At 42.4% G+C, this 21,370-nt stretch overlaps 1 protein-coding gene across 1 annotated transcript; it reads left to right on the top strand.

The window, feature by feature from the left end:
* The first annotated feature begins 14,458 nt into the window (after positions 1–14,458).
* Positions 14,459–17,513, top strand: LOC142985977 (uncharacterized). The gene is made up of 3 exons (XM_076134211.1): positions 14,459–14,525; positions 16,595–16,965; positions 17,064–17,513. The coding sequence occupies exons 1-3, from the start codon at positions 14,459–14,461 to the stop codon at positions 17,511–17,513; spliced, it is 888 nt and encodes a 295-aa protein (XP_075990326.1).
* Positions 17,514–21,370: the final 3,857 nt, after the last annotated feature.

The following is a 21,370-nucleotide window of genomic DNA, read 5'->3' as shown; positions in this document are numbered from 1 at the left end:
CTTTACAATATTAGTATAGATTATTATAAAAGTGTTTATTTAAAAGAAAATTATACATTGCTGAACAACATGGCCCTATGCAATCTGTGGTTGACTACTTTTCTTCAATAAGAACACCAGTTGCGAAGTATATTTATTTTTATTTACTTTAATCTTCCAGTTGACTGTATTACACTATTTACTATACACTGTTCATACTATTCACTATGTACGGTTTTTTCAAATGTACTTTTCTTCTTTCTTCGATGTAATCTTGACACGATGAGTTTAAAACTTAAACTTTACAATAATAATGTTCGCTATTAACTATGTTCATACTATGTTCTTTCTTCCGAGAGATCTGATCAGCATGAGTTTAAAGCTTAAACTGGCGCTACACAGCGCGCGTCCCTATTTATATTCGTAAACATTGCTGTTAGAATCATAACGAAAGATCAAGCGCGCCGCGTGGCACCGCGTGATGTTTTAGAGATTTTCTGTCTCGTTCGCGCATACGCGTTTCGCCAATACGTCTTTCTAATTCTTGATCTTTCGGGAACGATCGGTGTACTTAGATCTAAGGATCGCCGCCGCTTACAATGTTCGCGATTGTTCTTTCGTACTATTCTTAACGACTAGAATTTTTTAATAATAAAATACTTATTTCTACGAATTTCTACAATGTTCTTCATGACAAATAAAGTTGTAAATAAACATAAACGTATAAAATATGCAATAACATTAAATAAACGTTAAAATAATATTTAACTATGTACGAATTTGCCTATGTACGGTTATAAATCTCCTTATTATGTTTTGACATGTGTGAATAAAAACATAATATTTTATGCCTAAATATGATTCCATCGTGCACACAATCTTTGTCGTAACGTGGCTCGATTTCCCATAATGTTTATAGCCATTTACTTTCCGTATGTTGTCATTGTTCGATTCAAATATTTATTTGATAAACATTTCTGTGTAATTATAGCAATAACTTTTTTTATACTGTAAAATAAAATTTACATTTTCAGATTCCTAGTCATCGTTTCTTCTGAGTCAATTTTTACTTCCAATTTGTAGTGTAAATAATATTTGTAATTTTTACTCATCACGCAGCCCAACCTGGTCACAATCATGTGCTATATCTTTGCCACGTATCAACTACTCCACTTATCATAAAACTCGATACCTTTATTTATTATCTACCTGAGCAATGAAGTGAATGAAAAAAAACTGAATCAAAAGATGAAAGGGCATAGGTATGTGTAAACTTGAACGGCCCCTAGGATCACTTTTTACTGTATCCATTAAACAAAAGCAATTATTTTGGTAAAGCTGTTTAATTCTTTGAAATAAGAACAAAATATGTATGATCTCCACAAAAATCTTAAATGAGAGTGACACTACAATGCAAATCAAAGTTCTCTTAATTGCGAAATAAATATTCCACAACCTGGATACGATTCAATACTGTAACCAGTCACAACACATTTTTGAACCATATTTAACACAAAATAATAGTGATTAATACAAAAAAAACTCGGAACTATTTATTGCACTCAGATATTTATTTATTTATTTATTTATAGACACGCCAACAGTATACATATACAACTTTGTAAGATACAATATGATATTCAGTATGTAGTTCTTATATGCATACCAATTAAAGACGTGCACTGCACACAAAATCAGAAATTAAAGAACAGAAACTAATAACAAAAAGACACAAACAAAAATAAAATCAATGACGATTGGTTATTATGCGAACGATTTCAATATTTTTTGCCTAAAAGCAAGAAAAGAGTCATGAAAAATGTCCATGTGGTCAAGCTTACTATTTAGTGCATTATATTCAGTGCACGCTCGCACCAAAGGTGAATTCAGTCCTAGATTCGTTCTCACTGATGGTTGGTTGAAGGTTCTGGTAATGGGATAGCGTGGAGGCTTGCGAGGAACAGTTAGTGATAAGCGGTACGATATATCACTACAGTCAATGGCATTGTTGACTATTTTATGCAAGAACAGCATGGCATGTAACTTGCGTCGGTTGCACAAAGAGGACATTTTGAAGTGTTCCAGTCGCTGTTTGTAGCTCTGTCTGTGTGAGATGCCTTCCGAGATGAAAGCTATGTGTCGTGTAAACGCGCGTTGAATAATTTCTATACGTTGGGAATGAGCAGAATAAAATGGATTCCAGATCACACACCCGTATTCCAAATGACTGCGAACTAAAGCATTGTATAACAATATTCTAGTTCGCGCGTGTTTGAATCCTTTTGTGTTACGTTTCAAGAAACCAAACATTTGGGCGGCTTTCCCTACTATCGCATCGATGTGTGATGTGAAACGCAGCTCCCCGTCAATCAGTACACCGAGATCTCTCATTGTGGAGACTTTTTGTAGTTCAGTTGCACCGATTCTGTATTTGGATTCTGTCGGGTGTTTCTTCTTTGAAAACCTAAGGTGAAAACATTTATCTGCATTGAGCTCCATATGGTTAAGACTGCACCACTTCTCGATCCTACTTAAGTCGTCTTGAATAAGTTTGGCGTCGTTTTGTGAATTAAAGGGTCTGTACAACTTAAGGTCATCCGCAAAAAGAAGGTATTTGCAGTTCTGTATGACAGATGTTATGTCATTTATGAAGATAGAGAACAGAACAGGTCCGAGATGGGATCCCTGTGGCACACTAGAAGCAGTGAAGAAGGGTAGTGAGTTGTAACCGTTGACTGAAACCATTTGGAGTCTTTTTGCTAAGTATGATTGAAACCAATGCAGCAGAGAGCCCGTTACACCAAAGTGATTTAATTTTTTTAGTAGGATATTATGATTGACTGTATCGAACGCACTGGTAAAATCAGTGTAGGTATATTGTATCAACTTCAAGACCCTTGTCAAGCTGCTCGGATACATCAGATACAAAAGATCATAGGTTAGTCACTGTCGATCGACCAGAGCGAAACCCGTGTTGGTAAGGGGATAACATTGCATCAACGTGATTTGTTAGGTGGGTACATACTAGTGATTCGAAAAGCTTCGAAAAGCATGACAAAATGGTAATGGGGCGATAATTTTTGGCGTTACTGATATCACCTTTTTTGTGCAATGGTATTATCCTTGCTTTTTTCCATCCGTCTGGAAAGCATGCCTCTCTTAACGAGCGATTAAATATCAGAGTAAGCGGTAAGCCTAAAGCGTTCCCACAGCGCTTGATGAATACAACAGGTATGCCATCAGGACCGGCTCCTTTGAATATATCAAGTTTTTTAATTTTTGTGATCACTTCACGTTCAGTTATAATTAACCTGGCGGTGCATCTATCATGAGAGGGAGGATTTAGGTTAGTTGCGTCGAAAAGAATATCATTCTCATGGCTATGAACCGAAGAGAAGTGGCTAGCGAATAGGTTCGCGATTTCGGGACCTGTATTAGCAATGTTAATGTCTTTGTAAATGCTAGATGGGATTGGGGAGGAGCACCTGTTTTTATCTTTTATGAATCGCCAAAATGCTTTCGCGTTCTTTGTGATGTTGAGTTCAATATTATACTTGTATTGTGAAAAGCAGGTGCGGTATAATTTATTGCAGTGATCTCGCAAAGCGTAAAACGATATAAAGTCCATGGGATTTTTATGTCGACGATATTTGAGCCTCATTTTTTCTTTTTCTTTTAGTCTCTTAATTAATGCATAACTAAACCATGAGGGGTACTTGGATTTAATACTGTTTTTTTTGGGCACGTATTTGGCAATCAAATTCTTCATAATGTCGTAAAATATTGAAACCGTTGCATTTACATCTTTACACACCAATATTTTTTTGTTCCAGTCAATGCTTTTCAGCTCCGAGATTAAGGCTTCATAGTTAGCTTTGAAATAATTAAGTTGATTTTTATATACCGATTTCAAGGACTGGCCTTGACTAGAACATGGGATAACAACTAGTAATCCGGGATGTTTGTTATCTAGCTTGCTAACAAGACTTTGAGGTTCCTCAACGATCACATTAGGCAGGTTGCTTAAAACTAAGTCCAAGGTTTTACTGTCAATATTTTGGATATAGTTGAACTGCCGCAAATTGTTGATGGACATAAAGTCGACAAGTGAATAACCCAACGAACTGCTGCCGATACCGATAGGGTCAGCGTGGGCACATTCGGTATTTTTAAACCATTTGATCGAAGACAGGTTAAAATCGCCCAGAACCACCATATCGTCGACCGCATTCGTCAGGTCACTCACACTGTCCAGGAACTTATTGAGAGATTCCAGTCGGACGGGGGGAGGCAGATAAATAGCACAAATGGCTATTTTTTTGAAGGTATTATTAATATTTAATTGTTAAGTTATCCATACATTTTCACACTCACATTCCCAGCTGATCATTCGGACTGATGGAATGTTGAGAGAAACAGCTATCAGTACACCACCTCCGTCCTTCTTGGAACCCCCAGTACATGGCCATATTGAGTGGTTCGACTTTGGAGAAAGTCGTGGTCTGTGGAGACCGTAGTGTAGTCCAAGAGGGATGCACGTGTGAGCAATGTGATTGCTCGTCGGCTGGAGAGCCGTGGTGTTAGAAACTTTACTCGGGGATAACTGTCAACTAAGAATTGTTTTTTGTGGTTTTAAAGATTGATTTGAACGGCTTTGTTACATAACTCAGACTGATTGTTGTTAGTGAAACTATTTTGAATACAGTCCCAATGTTTGTTTCTAGAATGAGATTTAATTAAAAATCCAAGTGAAGCTCTTAGTAGAGTTATTGAGATGGACCCAGTAATTGTAGAGTTTGGGTCAGGCGTGGCCGAGTGTGACATTGTTCTGTCGTGAGCTATTTTGTTCGCAGAGTAACCATCACACAAGGACGTGTGCAAGCAACCCTGGCCAAAGCCTGCTGTAACCTGTTTCCGCTGTCAAGGGCAAACCACTACGCATCTAATTGCCCGCAACTACGCAGTCACGAGGGAAGAAACAACGTAGGCAGTGGTCCCGGTGCAGCCAAGGAGAAACTGGTTGACCTGTGCATTATTGATGCACCTACTGGAATCCTATGCCATAACGGTGATTAGTTTTCATTTCGTTGTTATTCTGATACAGAATGTTCTTTAGTGAAGGAGTCATTAGCTTCTGTGTTGTCGTCGCTCAGTGGAGTGGCATGAGTCACTATCGCTTGATTTAGGTGATAGTGACGCCCAGTTGTGAGATATCGTCGCTCAGTGGAGTGGCATGAGTCACTATCACTCGATTTAGGTGATAGTGACGCCCAGTTGTGAGATATCGTCGCTCAGTGGAGTGGCATGAGTCACTATCGCTCGATTTAGGTGATAGTGACGCCTCGTTGTGAGATATCGTCGCTCAATAGAGTGGCATGAGTTACTTTCACTCGTTTAAGGTGATAGTAACGACTGAGGCCCGTGAATTGATGATGGGCGGTGATAGGGTTGATTTTAGCTTAAAGAGTAATTGGTTTTCAAGTTTAGTTATGTATGGTGTGTGAATACTGGTCCATGGTCTGTGTATTGTTAGATGATAGTATTATTGTGATGTAAGATTAATCATGTGAGAAAAATTATTTGTCCTGTAAGATTTGTTTTGTGTGAAAACTCTTACTCAAGTGAGTTAATCAGGATAGGCCGAACGGAGATACTCTGGTATTGCAGATGACTTTACTTTTTCAGGAGCATCACACAGGGACGTGTGACATATCAAGATGGCCATGTCGGAGCGCTAGCATCGAGGCGCTACATTTTCGAAGAATCTAATTAAAATTAGCTTGATTTGATTGTTAAGAAATAATTTAATGTAACGGTAACGTCAAGTGTTAACACTTGGGTGTAGTCGGTATAGTGTTGGCAACACAGGCAGATGACGGTTGGCATGTGACAATAGACAACGGTCATTCAGAGGTATGATGGTTGGAACGTTAGTGTGGTTAGATTATTCAACATTCGAACTCAAAGGAAAACGGTCGTTGCCACGTTGTACCGGACTCACCGCGTTTCTGTCTTGCATCCGGCTAGATCGGTTAAATCCCATCCTTTGTAATGTGATCATTGTAATGGACAAATACAACAGTGAGCTAAGTCTAGTGCGTATTATTTTGGACTATTCGCCATCACTAACCAATCTGATAGCGAGGTACCCATATGCCTTCGATATCAGAAGTGAAATGTCAGGATACAAACCCCACACAACACACCGTGCTCCCGACATCAAAAGTGGGATGAGAAGACCACGCACCACGTGCTTCGAACTTTAACGCACCACGTTCTATGGGATGTGAAGACCACGTGCCACGTACTATGGGATGTGAAGACCACGTACCACGTGCTATGGACATCAACGAACCACGCGCTTCGAACGTTACCGCACCACGTGCTCCGAACCATGAATCATTGTAATGGACAAATACACCAGTGAGCTAAGTCTAATGCGTATTATTTTGGACTATTCGCCATCACTGACCAATCTGATAGCGAGGTACCCATATGCCTTCGATATCAGAAGTGAAATGTCAGGATACAAACCCCACACAACACACCGTGCTCCCGACATATATAAATAAAAGTATGGATAACTTAAATAAAACCCAAACCCAATCCAGTGCGAAAGCACCTAACGCGCTAAGCGCAAAGCCAACGGAGGTCGTCAGGGGAGGCGACAGCGACTCGTGTAGCTGGACCGAGGTATCTCGCAAGAGAACCTGTGGGCTGCCACGACAAACTGGAGCCAAAGCCAACCCTAAAGTTGGGTCAAGAGCGGAGGGGAAGCCTGAAAGGCAAACCGAACGGTGTCGATAAGGCGACTCAACCTCCGGCGAACGAAAGTGCCCCAGGGAGCAGTGGCGGGAGACTCCAGAGTGGAAGGACCAGGGTGGCCTCTAGGGGCCCCCGTGGGCCACCGTCCTCTGACTAATACCAAACTCAGAGGCACGCAGGAGGGTCCCAGCGCATCAGCACAGAGGCGTAATCTTCGGCTGAGGAAGCTGCAGGCACTCCAGAGCACAGTGATGCACCTACCAAACGTGCAAGGGAGGTAAGCGACGGGTCAGAGGAGCAAGCCCGGGAGGCCAAAAAGCCTAAAACCCAGGGCTTTTACCGGGACGTCATCGCGGCCAGCCTCAGGATGGCAGTCATCCTTGAAGGGTACCCAACAAGGAAGATGACCATCAAGGAAGGACACCGAGTGCAGGACCTGATGTTCGACAGGCTGATGGCACTGACAGGTCCGCCGCCCCTCGTCAACATGGGCAACATAATGTCCGGGGCGCTGTTCTTCACCTGCGCCGATGAGACCTCAGCGAAATGGCTGAAGGAGCTCACCGGCTCAAAGGTATGTAGGTGAGGATAGGACCATAAAAGTAGTGGCAGCCAAAGACCTACCGAAGCCGGTCAAAATGGCCTGGAAGTCGCGCGCCGCGTCCGAAGAACCCGGGCCTGAAAACACAGGAATGGCGAGTCATCGACACCCAAAATGACGAGTTCACGGTGCGTCGAATCGTCATGATGGACAGGGACTCGGCCGAGTTCATCAAAGCCCGGGACTACAGGCTGCCCACTGGCATCGACTTCAGCATATTTAAGCTGCTGGAAGATGCCTCCCCGGTGGCCAGTATGTCAGGGGAGGCGCAACGGGAGCCGCCTGAGGAAGGCGACCCTCCCGCCACAATGACAGTGGGGACGGAGCCTACGAACCCACCTCAGCGCCCCATGACCCCCGGAGCCCCGCCATCCCCAGTGTCAACCATTGGCACTGAGGACCTATTTGGGGAAATGGGGAACCTGGCGCTTGAGGAGGACGTTCTCCTGGAGCCGTCTCCCGACAGCGAGGCGGGCGGCGACGCATATTTGCCTCTGTTGTGACCTCTGCACGACTTCTGCTACAGGGATCTGACGGCAGTCAAGATTAACACAGGGGAAAAAGATAACAGCAAGACCATTATCTCTGCCGCTGTTTACCTTCCTTATGAAGAACCTAACCCGATCCCAACACAACTTGAAAGTCTGGTTAACCACAGCATCCAGCACAAGATGGACATCATTATTGGATGCGATGCAAATGCTCACCACGTGATCCGGGGCAGCTCGGACACCAATAGAAGGGGAGAAAAAGTACTGGAATATCTGGTAAGTTTTCCTTTACAATTACTCAACTGAGGAAACAGCCCTACCTTCGTCAATGCGCGGAGAGGTGAGGTAATAGATATAACCCTAGCCACTAACACTGCTAGCAATAATATCGCTAACTGGCATGTATCAAATGAAATCTCGCTTTCAGATCATAGATATATATGCTTTAACTATGGGACGACTCGAGTAGACACAACTACGATCAGAAGGAAGCCCAAACACACGGACTGGGTTAACTATAGCAAAGATCTAAAGATCTTGCTAGGTGACCCGAAGTGCAAGCTCAATTCTACCTTGGATATAGAACTTGAAGCAGACCGGTTATCGAAAACGATCACACAGGCCTGGACGGATAACTGCCCGGCAAAATAAATTAAACCCAAAAAAGTCCCTTGGTGGAACAAGGAACTAGAGGCTCTAAAACGTGAAACCAGAATCGCCTTTAATAGAGCTAAGGCCCGAAATGACTACATTGACAATTCAAAAAAGCTTACTGAATATCACAAAGCTGTAAGGAAAAACAAGCGCAAATCCTGGACCGATCATTGCGGCCTAATTAGCTCGCTTCCAGAAAGCATGAGACTGACCAAAGCACTATCGCTGGCCAAAGAGAGCCCGCTCACCAGCATCAAAAACAAAGACGGGAAACTCACAGAATCTGGGGAAGAAACGCTACGCATTATGGCCACCGCACATTTCCCAGGTTCAACTATCATCAACATAATGACAGATGAAGATATAACGCATAGCGAAGAAAATCTCATCAAGACGTCAAGGGCTGAATGGAACACAGCCAGGAAAATAGTAGATGGGAACATGGTGTGAACCCAACCATCTGCAGATGGATCGGGAATATGCTGCAAAACCGAGTTATCAGTTCCACATTAGCTAGCGATACAATCCACATCAGAACAACAAGAGGCTGCCCACAAGGAAGGGTGCTGTCGCCTCTGCTGTGGAGCCTAGTGGTCGATTCGCTAATGAAAGAACTGAACACAGGACCATTCTACACGGTAGGTTACGCAGATGACCTAGCCATTATGGTCAACGGAAAAATTCCGACGATCGTCTCGCAGTTGTCACAAGAAGCGATCAAAATAGCAGAAAGATGGAGCAGAGAAAACCACCTATCCATCAACCCTAGTAAAACCACCGTGTTCACCATGTACTTTACTAGGAAAAGAGACCTCAAAAACTTCAAAAGCCTAAAGATGGCCGGAGAAGAACTACATCTGGTCGACACAGGTCAAAAACTTAGGAGTCATACTGGACAAAGATCTGACCTGGAAAAAACACCAGGAGCATATAACCAATAAATCCTTAAGAATTTTTGGCATGCTCAGGAGGGCCTATGGCAAAACATGGGGACTCCAACCAAAGGTACTATACTGGATCTACACAATGATGATCCTACCCATCATCAAGTATGGAAGTGTAGTATGGAGACCAGAACCAATAAAGAGACATGTAAGAAAGTGCTCAGCACAATCCAAAGGGTTGCCTGCATGTCTATAACAGGTGCTTTTAGAACAACACCAACGGCAGCAATGGAAACCTTACTTGGAATCACTCCGTTGCACCTTACAGTCCAAAGAGAGGCAATCAATGCGTTGAAAAGACTCAAAGATGCAAACCTCGGGACAAGGAAGATGATGACGTGCAACCATACAAACATGGGCATAAAACCTCATCTAAAAGAAATGCTAGATATGAACTCTGACAAAATACAGACAATACTAGTCACTCATAGAAATTTTAAGATGACGATTCCAACGAGAGAAGAATGGAGTCAAGGTCTCTACACACAAACCAAAACGAGACAGATATGGTACACCGATGGCTCCAAAATGCACAACGGCATAGGAGTAGGCGTCCACTCGGAGGACTGCAGCATAAGCACTAGCCTAGGCAGATATGCTTCAGTCTTCCAAGCAGAAGTATACGCAATCATCGAATGCACCCAAGAGATTATAAAACGAGATACAAAAAATCGCGACATTTATATACTCAGCGACAGTCAAGCAGCCATTAGAGCTCTTTGCTGTTTTAAGGTCAATTTGGGACTTGTACTGAATTGCATAAAGAACCTGAACAAGGTAGGTCGAACAAACAAAGTTAGGCTAGTTTGGGTACCAGGCCATGCGGGCATAGATGGGAATGAGAAAGCTGATGAACTTGCACGGAAAGGATCAGAATCACTCCCAGCAGGTCCAGAACCAATAACTGGACTACCTGATGCGACAGTCAAACTGGCCATAACCAACTTCACCAGGGACCAGCATCTGAAAGAATGGAAAGCCATATCTGGACTAACCCATTCAAAACTGTTCATAAACAACGTCAACAAAAGCTGGAGTAAAAACCTAATAAACCTCAGCAAAGATAGCATCAAGAAAATACTCACAGGACACTACGGCACGAACTGCATCTATACTAATCTATACTAATATTATAAAGCTGAAGAGTTTGTTTGTTTGTTTGTTTGAACGCGCTAATCTCAGGAACTAATGATCCGATTAGAAAAATTCTTTCAGTGTTAGATAGCCTATTTGAGGAAGGCTATAGGCTATATATCATCACGCTACGACCATTAGGAGCGGAGTAGCAACGAGAAATATTACAAAAACGGGCAAAATTATGATGCATTCTCTCTAATGTGACGCAAGCGAAGTTGCGCGGGTCAGCTTGTGTTAAATAAGATAGGAGCCATAGATGACCCTAAATGCAGGCACTGCAATGAAGAAGCAGAAACCATGAAGCACATACTGTGCAAGTGTGATGCTTTAGGAAGGAAAAGAATGGATCTTCTAAGATGCGGTTACCCTAAACCAGAAGACTACAGGCTGTTTCTGGTGGGGTGCATAGCAAAACTGTTAAGTTTTGCCCTGCCCCCCAACGTCTAGAGTAGCAAAGGAGGGGGTGACACAAAGGATCAGGAATGGTCGAAGTGTCAGTCAGGCATTAACTGGCACCCCCACCCCTAAGATAAGATAAGAACATAAATAAAAATAGGCCATAATAACAAACTCTGATTATTACATAAATATAGAATTTATAGAACTCGAATATATAAAATAGAAATCTTTGTACCCACATATAATTCTTCTGTAAGTGTGTATGTCACTGAACTTCTCTTAAACGACTGGACCGATTTTGATGAAATTTTTTGTGTGTGTTCAAGGGGATCTGAGAATGGTTTAGATTTACAATTTTGTCCGCTGGACAATATTTTTTTTAATTAATTTTTAACTTATTAAACAGAACAACGTCTGTCGAGTCCGCTAGTCATATATAAATAAGTACATATTTATGTACATATACAGGGTGTAAATGACAGCTAACCGAAAACTTTACTGGTAAGTTTGTGACACTGTATGCGCGAAAGGAGAATGGGCACTTCTGGGCGGTCGGCGGCCATTAATGAAAGTAGTGTCAAATTAAAGTAATGATAACTAGAAACATCTTTTACTAAGAACGTTTCGCTGCAATCCTTTTAGGTAACAATATATTTACATGTAAATATAATAGAATTTCATAGAACATCATAAAGTTTATTTCGTGTCTGTAATGCATTTAACTTTGTGTAATAACGTTACATCTTCTTATAACGATGCCATCAACATAAATAACAATCGTAACAATATAATAATGTCCTCCTAGCCGATATACGGCTACGGCGGTCAGTTTCATTGAACCTGGCCATCTGTGCAGGACTTTGTTTATAGTGTCCAAGTGTGTGCACAATACACAGGTACACTCTCTATTCCATCACTCTCATAGTTTGGTGGGACGGATAACCGACACGACCGGTGAGAGGTCAGGCGCAGGACCGACGGCTTTACGTGCTCTCCGAGGCACGGAGGTCTTCGACCTCAACTTCCTAACTCCGGGCAATCTCTAGGAAATTCTTAACAGAAAATCTCAGAAAATACTTTTTGGCCCGACCCAGGATTCGAACCCGAGACCTCTCGCACCGCAGTCGCATATACTACCGACCGCGCCACAGAGGCAGTTAGAAGTTGAAAATCGTAACAATAGGAATAGACAAAGAGCAGCATTCCAAAGTATAACCGGCGATCAGCCTTTTTTCGACGTGACACATTTGACATGGCTTAACGACTGTTATCTTAGTTGACAACAACCGGGACCGACTTTTTACGTGCCCTCCGAAGCACGGAGACGCTCAGTTCAAATACCACAATGCGATCACCCATCTATAGCATGACCGCGCCAACGGCTGCTTAACCTACATATCGTTTACCGACCAGTGAGCGCAACTGGCTATGAACGCCTCGTTATTGAGCTGAGCATTCAAGACAGGCTTCTTCTAATAAGAAGAAGATCATGAACAACAGATAAGTCGTCTCAGTGAATATGTTATAGAAAAGCAAGATGTTTACTTACGATATTTATATATTTACTTGTAATGATTGTTCGAATACTAATAATGTCTATATTTGTATGCAATATAAGAAATAGTTTTATACTATTAAAAGTGCTCAAAAACAAAAATGTATTTTATTCGTCATATAAGTGCGTCGCGGCAATAAAACTTCTACACAGTAATTATAGAACCAAACTACATTAAAAAATACCAAAATCAAGTTTGGCCGCGGATCGCCCAGGCTCCATACTATTTTGCCCATTCTCCTTTACTCCAACGATATTTCTCGGAAATGATTGGTTCCCGAGTTAGTCATTTTTGAGCGTTCAATGTATAGTGAACAACGCGATGTATCTCCGCGCATGCCTACGAGATTTCTGGCGGCGGCGGCGCGCTGAGCGACGACATGTCGCGACGCGTCGTAGGTACGTACGCGTACCACCACGTCTATGCGCTCACTAGTATGCAACGCTATCATTAGATAACAATCTTATGTATCGTTTATGGTATCGTAAGTAGGCCCGTATGTTACAATAGCTCATAGTAAAATTGTAAGTAGGTACAAATAAATAAATTAACATTTATTTATTTATTAATAAATTAATAAATTAATAAATAAATTGTAAATTGTACCTACTTGGCTTACGTGAAATCAAACAATAATAGCAAAATGTAACCAATAATAAGAAAGTGCTAAAACAAATTGTTATCAATGTCTATCAACACGCAAATACCTGGTGTATGGCGAGAGTTTGAGTACCTTTGGATCCGGACGTACAGGTGCAGAGCACGCCGTGCACTTCCACGTGCTTCACCATACATAACACATCAACATTTCTTCCTATTTACGAACACAACTGCACTTCGAAAACAATAACAACAAAAATAATAACAATAAAAACACTAACAACTCAAAACCGAAACAATAACAAGTAATAATAAACAACAGTTCACACACGACACGACGAATAGGACATAACGAACGACACCGGTGAAGAGCTTCCGTCTTCCGCGAGCGAATTGCTCGAACTATCAATCAAAGAGAGCCGCCGGCGCATCTCCGCTCACTCGCGCCGCCCCTCGCCCGCGCCACCCGCTCCTTCCGCGCCGCCGTCCGCGCGCGCGCCGCCGATTTGGTGACGAGCGTAGGATCCCAGCGAGAGATTAGATTCAATAAAATATTGATGTGGCATTACTATTTTTACTTGTCACAGTTGTTACTGGTTGCATTGTAGTTTTATTCAAATACCAAATAACATTACAAACATTATTAATGTAAGTTTAAAATACTTTGATATTTATAACATAAAATCAGCTTAAAGTAAATAAAATAAACACGAAACGTTTATTTAATTAAACCATAAAAAATGTGGGTACATAACAATGATAACAATCAATATCCATTAATATTCTTATCAGAGAAACTAACTTATCATAATTCATAATCCCCGGAGAATTACTTAGCATCCATTTTGTCGCATCCCATCTATGTAACATCCACGCGCGGTCGCGGCGTCACGCGTCACTACGGCCATCTACTTTTCGAGTCGCACCGCGCTTGTATGAAGTATGAATGAGCGTGTAAATATCGAATAGAATTTTGCAAGAACAAATGGAACAAAGCGACAATACATGTTAAATTGTTTTTTAGAGATTTTTATAGCGCTAAAGAATATCAATAGGATTTTTTGTCGTTCTGTATGTATTTGTACGTGTAATAATAAGATATTAAGGACGTTTAGGCGTCGGGACGTGACGATCCCACCGCCCACTAGAGGTACTTAGTACCACTTGTGCAAACAGTCAACCGACTAATGGCGGTCAAACCATTCAAACACGGCGGAAGGAAATAGCGAGACACAAGACGGGCAGCAGCGTCTTGTGATGAGCCTTCCGCCACTGCGATCGCCAACCCGCCTGCCTAGCGTGGCGATTATGGCACAACCCCCCCCCATAATGATGGCACAAAAAGATCGGCCCCTAGTCCCTGGCGGCCCCGCTATTCCTGACTATGGTAGCGGTCATGGTAACGGCGGGGCAAGGGGTACTAAGAATCCCCGGCAGCGATCAGGCTACCACAACCGACGGCAACTGGCCCTGGCAACATACAGGGTGTAAATGACAGCCTACCGAAAACGAAAAAAAATGACTTTAGACACAATTCTGGTGCTTATGGCGTTGAAAATTTTCATCGGATTTTTCTTAATTTTTCCGATATTTTATGCGTTTTTTTTATTTTTTTTTGGTATTATTTCGTTAATACTACACAATGCAACATGAATATGAAAAAAAATCCGTCATATTACTGTTTTTCACAAAAAACAGCAATGGATTAAAACAACGTATAAATTCGCTATCAGCTGTTCGCGCGCGGCCAACGACACCGGGCTGGCGGCGGTCGCGACGGTCGACGTCACGCCGCGTACCTATGCGCGCCACACAGACACGATTACGCACACAGCTGTCAGCCTCACACTCACTAGTATGCAGCGTTACTTAGTATTTGTTCTATGTTAAAAATGAAAATTACATAGTTATCCCGCTCTCCGATAAAAGGTAAATTCATAAGATTTTAAATGTGTGATATCTTATTATTACACGTACAAATACATACAGAACGACAAAAAATCCTATTGATATTCTTTAGCGCTATAAAAATCTCTAAAAAACAATTTAACATGTATTGTCGCTTTGTTCCATTTGTTCTTGCAAAATTCTATTCGATATTTACACGCTCATTCATACTTCATACAAGCGCGGTGCGACTCGAAAAGTAGATGGCCGTAGTGACGCGTGACGCCGCGACCGCGCGTGGATGTTACATAGATGGGATGCGACAAAATGGATGCTAAGTAATTCTCCGGGGATTATGAATTATGATAAGTTAGTTTCTCTGATAAGAATATTAATGGATATTGATTGTTATCATTGTTATGTACCTACATTTTTTATGGTTTAATTAAATAAACGTTTCGTGTTTATTTTATTTACTTTAAGCTGATTTTATGTTATAAATATCAAAGTATTTTAAACTTACATTAATAATGTTTGTAATGTTATTTGGTATTTGAATAAAACTACAATGCAACCAGTAACAACTGTGACAAGTAAAAATAGTAATGCCACATCAATATTTTATTGAATCTAATCTCTCGCTGGGATCCTAACTCGTCGCTCGTCACCAAATCGGCGGCGCGCGCGCGGACGGCGCGGAGGGAGCGGGTGGCGCGGGCGAGGGGCGGCGCGAGTGAGCGGAGAGGCGCCCGCGCCGGCGGCTCTCTTTGATTGATAGTTCGAGCAATTCGCTCGCGGAAGACGGAAGCTCTTCACCGGTGTCGTTCGTTATGTCCTATTCGACGTGTCGTGTGTGAACTGTTGTTTATTATTACTTGTTATTGTTCCGGTTTTGAGTTGTTAGTGTTTTTATTGTTATTATTTTTGTTGTTATTGTTTTCGAAGTGCAGTTGTGTTCGTAAATAGGAAGAAATGTTGATGTGTTATGTATGGTGAACGTCCTGTACGTCCGGATCCAAAGGTACTCAAACTCTCGCCATACACCAGGTATTTGCGTGTTGATAGACATTGATAACAATTTGTTTTAGCACTTTCTTATTATTGGTTACATTTTGCTATTATTGTTTGATTTCACGTAAGCCAAGTAGGTACCTACCTACTTACAATTTTACTATGAGCTATTGTAACATACGGGCCTACTTACGATACCATAAACGATACATAAGATTGTTATCTAATGATAGCGTTGCATACTAGTGAGCGCATAGACGTGGTGATACGCGTACGTACCTACGACGCGTCGCGACATGTCGTCTGCATGTCAGAAATCTCGTAGGCATGCGCGGAGATACATCGCGTTGTTCACTATACATTGAACGCTCAAAAATGACTAACTCGGGAACCAATCATTTCCGAGAAATATCGTTGGAGTAAATTTCGCGCATACAGTGTCACAAACTTACCAGTAAAGTTTTCGGTTAGCTGTCATTTACACCCTGTATAACACGCGCACACTGCGGACCGACGAGAAGTTAGTCGAACTGGAGGAAGAATTGAGCAGGGTACGATGGGACATTGTAGGGTTATCTGAAGTCCGAAGACAGGGGAAGGACTCAATAATCCTTAAGTCAGGTAACCTGCTCTATTTCCGGGAGGGCGACCAGCAGTCCCAGGTTGGTGTCGGGTTTATCATCCACAAGTCCCTCGTGAACAACGTGGTGAAGATCGAGAGTGTGTCGACAAGGGTGGCGTACCTGATACTCAAAATTACCAAAAGGTATTCGTTGAAGGTCATCCAGGTCTACGCCCCTACTTCGGCACATTCCGACGATGAGGTGGAGGCTATGTACGAGGATATATCCCGAACTATACATAGCTCCCAGACCTACTTCACCGTTGTCATGGGAGACTTCAACGCGAAACTGGGCACACGTTGCGGTAATGAGTTGAAAGTGGGGCAATTTGGGTATGGGCATCGAAACGCGCGGGGTCAACTGCTGGCCGACTTCATGGAGAGGGAAGGACTCTTTATGATGAACTCCTTCTTCAGGAAGCGGAATCACCGCAAGTGGACCTGGGTCCCGATGGTGCGACCAAAAATGAGATCGACTTCATCATGTCGGCCAAACGGCGCATATTCAATGATGTCTCTGTGATCAATGCGGTGAAAACCGGGAGCAATCACCGAATGGTAAGAGGCACATTGAATCTGAACATAGCGCTCGAACGGTCACGACTGATGAAGTCCACGCTCCGACCGGCATCTGCTTATATTCAAAACCCCGAGAGCTTTCAACTCGAACTACGTAACCGCTTCGAGTGCCTAAGTGAGTGCGTAGATGTGGATGATTATAGCAACAGGCTCGCGGAAACTGTCCGGGTGACTGGGTCCAAGTTCTTTAAGACCCAGCATCCAAAAAGAACTAAAAAACTCTCAGACCCTACCCTACAGCTCATGGAAGAACGACGAGGATGGTTCTGCAGTCCTCCGGTGACGTAACAGTCTGCCGGCGGCTCAATCGACAGATCTCAAAGTCCCTGAAACGCGATATACGCCAATTCAACAACAAATGTGTTGAAGAGGCTATTGAGCGGAACAGGGGCTCTAAGGTGTTTGCCAGGGATCTGTCCATTGGGCAAAGCCGGCTGACCAAACTGAAGACCGAGGACGGCAGGATCATGTCTTCCGGAGCTGAGCTCATGGGTGAGGTAGAGAAGTTCTACGGACAGTTATACACGTCCACACGATCACCTGTTTGCAGTGCGGCAACAGATCCAAGAGCCGCACTAACCCGACACTATACCGAAGATATCCCGGACATCGACCTGTGCGAGATTAGTATGGCTCTCAGACAGCTCAAGAACAACAAGGCTCCAGGTGATGACGGAATACCAGCAGAGCTTCTAAAAGCGGGCGGACAGCCGATATAAGAAGCTCTCCGAAAACTGTTTAATTCCGTCATTCACGAGGATACCACTCCTAAGGCATGGCACAGGAGCGTGGTGGTGCTGTTCTTTAAAAAGGGCGATAAAGCACTTTTGAAGAACTATAGGCCCATCTCGCTCCTGAGTCACGTCTACAAGCTGTTCTCGAGAGTTATTACGAATCGTCTCGCTAACAGGTTCGATGACTTCCAGCCTCACGAACAAGCCGGTTTCCGAAAAGGCTTTAGTACCATAGACCACATACATACGCTGCGGCAGGTTATACAGAAGTCCGAGGAGTATAACCGGCCCCTATGTTTAGCGTTTGTGGACTATGAGAAAGCCTTCGATTCGATCGAGACCTGGGCAGTGCTACAGTCTCTCCAGAGGTACCAAATTGACTATCGGTACATCGAAGTGTTGAAGTGCTTATGCGAAAACGCCACCATGTCAGTCCGCCTTCAAGACCAGAACTCGAAACCTATCCAGCTGCGGCGTGGCGTGAGACAGGGAGATGTAATATCTCCGAAACTGTTCACCGCTGCACTGGAAGACGTCTTCAAGCTTCTGGATTGGAGAGGACTCAGCATCAACGTCAATGGCGAGTATTTGACTCACCTTCGATTTGCCGACGATATCGTAGTCATGGCTGAGACCATGGAAGACCTAGGCGCAATGCTCGATGACCTCAGTAGCGTATCCCAACAAGTGGGTCTCAAAATGAACATGGAAAAGACAAAAGTCATGTCGAACCACCATGTCAGACCCACCTCTGTCAAGATCGGCGACGCTACACTCGAAGTTGTTGACGATTACGTCTACCTAGGACAAACTGTCCAGTTAGGTAGGTCCAACTTCGAGAAAGAGGTCACTCGTCGAATCCAACTCGGCTGGGCAGCGTTCGGGAGGCTCCGACACATCTTCTCGTCCGAATTACCGCAGTGTCTCAAGACGAAAGTCTTTGACCAGTGTGTGTTGCCAGTGATGACCTATGGCGCTGAAACGTGGTCGCTCACTATGGGCCTTATCAGAAGGCTCAAAGTCACCCAGAGGGCAATGGAGAGGGCTATGCTCGGAGTTTCCCTGCGAGATCGAATCAGAAATGAGGAGATCCGCAGGAGAACCAAAGTAACCGATATAGCCCTAAGAGTTGCGAACCTCAAGTGGCAGTGGGCAGGGCACATAGCTCGCAGAAGCGACGGCCGTTGGGGCAGAAAGGTTCTGGAGTGGCGACCACGAACCGGGAAACGTAGTGTTGGCAGGCCCCCCACAAGATGGACCGACGACCTGGTAAGGGTTGCCGGAGTCCGATGGATGAGGGCGGCCCAGGACCGGTCCTATTGGCGCTCGATGGGGAAGGCCTTTGTCCAACAGTGGACGATTCCCGGCTGAGATGATGATGATGATGAACAATAATAAATACAAATTGATACTGATTTCCCATAATACTTTCAGTCTTGGACTGGCTAGCAACTACGTGATTAACTTAACTATGCCATTTAAGTTATTGTTAAATTACTAACCTACAGAACGTAGCGTATCGCGAGAGTTTGAATATAGTTGCATCGAACATAGGATTACCATCCCACAGTACATACACATAAATTGACGAAATCATAACTACGAATCTCAATTACCTACTGTTAACGGCTGATTAACGAACGACAATACACAAATGATTGATGAATTATGAAATCAAACAAATTAAATTGTTACATTACTTACCTAAATAGCGTACGGCGTCTAATTTAAGTAATTGTTAAATTACTTACCTACACAACGTGTAACACTAAAATCTAAATTAACGAAAGCATAACTGCGAATCTTATTTACACACTGATAACAGTTAATTACGCACGGGCATTAGGCACTACATACCTAATTTTATCTTTCTAACGTTTTACGACACTTTTTGCTTCCTCGTTCTGATTCACTTTCACGAACACACGAATTATTAACAAAAAAAAAAAACATGGTTCATTCACCAATTACCGTATTACACCGCGCACACTAATGATCACGAGCGACAATAACAAATCACAGTTCAGAAAGGTTTAAGAAATAACAGTAATAACAAGCTCACATTGACTATGACTATTGAAAGTCCCACCGGACGCGCGGACGTCCGAACGAAAGCGATCTTTAATAGGTACTAAGTTGTGACATACGTATGAAGCAAAATAAAATAAATACGCAGTTAGGGATGGACCCAAAAACTTAATTACATTTAATATTGATATTTATTTTTTATTAATAACTTCAAATTTTAATGAAACTATCTGGAGACTAACATTGAATGAGAAGATATTATTAATGCAATGTTTATATCAATTTGTATAAAAACAATTAGTTTCTATTTTAATAAAGATAACAAATAGCAAACGTTGGTTCAGTATCAAAATCTTCGAATGTTTTTTAAAAAAAAATTTTTCGATTATGATTCATACCTAGTATTATGACAGCAATAAATCTATGTCCTCTTGGTCTGCGTGCAGCGTGTAAATGTTAAAGATAATCTTAGGTACAAATAATCGTTCAGTTGGTTTCTACTGTTTTGATAATAAAGTAATGCATTTTTACCGATATTTCCACATTTGACTGTAAGCAATAGAAACAAACATCGCTACGCGGCACGACAAGACAACTATAAAGCGCACCGCGCGACGCCGCCAAACGATCGGCTCTCTTTGTCGGTGTTTATGCTGTTGAATTTCGCCCTTTGTCGGCATGATTTAATATGCCATGTTTTTATTTTAAAAAATGGGTAGTACATTTAAATTAACCAGTTGGTAAGAATTTATTGTGCGTGTCGGCGGTGTCGTAAAACCAAATGCTTAATCCCGATATGTGAGTGTCAGTCAGTAAATTGAGTCAGCTGTTATCAGTAGGTAGACGATTTTCGTACTTTTTTTTATTCTGTGAGTTTGTGTGTAGTGTCGCATGGTTATTTGTTTGACGCATCTGTAACGAATCTCTGGCGATACGCCGTACGCTATTTAGGTAAGTAATGTAACAATTTAATTTGTTTGATTTCATTTGTGTATTGTCGTTCGTTAATCAGCCGTTAAGAGTAGGTACCAGAGTGAATCAAAAAGTTCTTAGAATTGCAGGTTAATATCATATTTTTGTGGGTAGTTTAATATTTATTTTAAAGAGTGTCAATCATACAATATTCCTACGCAGTTATACTCGATTTAGTCGTACAATTCGCAAATAGTAAACTATTTAGTACCAAGTGTTGCTAAAAATCCATAAAAATGGAGAAAAACGAGTTACGCGCCGTGATAAACTACCTGTGTTTGAAAAATATTTCCACTAAAGAAATATTTTTGGATATCCAGCAGACATTAAGGGATAATGCTATAACTTATTCCACCGTTACTACCGCTTACTGGGTTGCTGAATTTAAAAGAGGTAGATCGAGCTGTGAAC

This window comes from Anticarsia gemmatalis, chromosome W (genome assembly GCF_050436995.1).
Source record: "Anticarsia gemmatalis isolate Benzon Research Colony breed Stoneville strain chromosome W, ilAntGemm2 primary, whole genome shotgun sequence".
In the NCBI taxonomy this organism is placed as follows: Eukaryota; Metazoa; Arthropoda; class Insecta; order Lepidoptera; family Erebidae; genus Anticarsia; species Anticarsia gemmatalis.
This window is presented reverse-complemented; position numbering and strand designations above follow the sequence as displayed.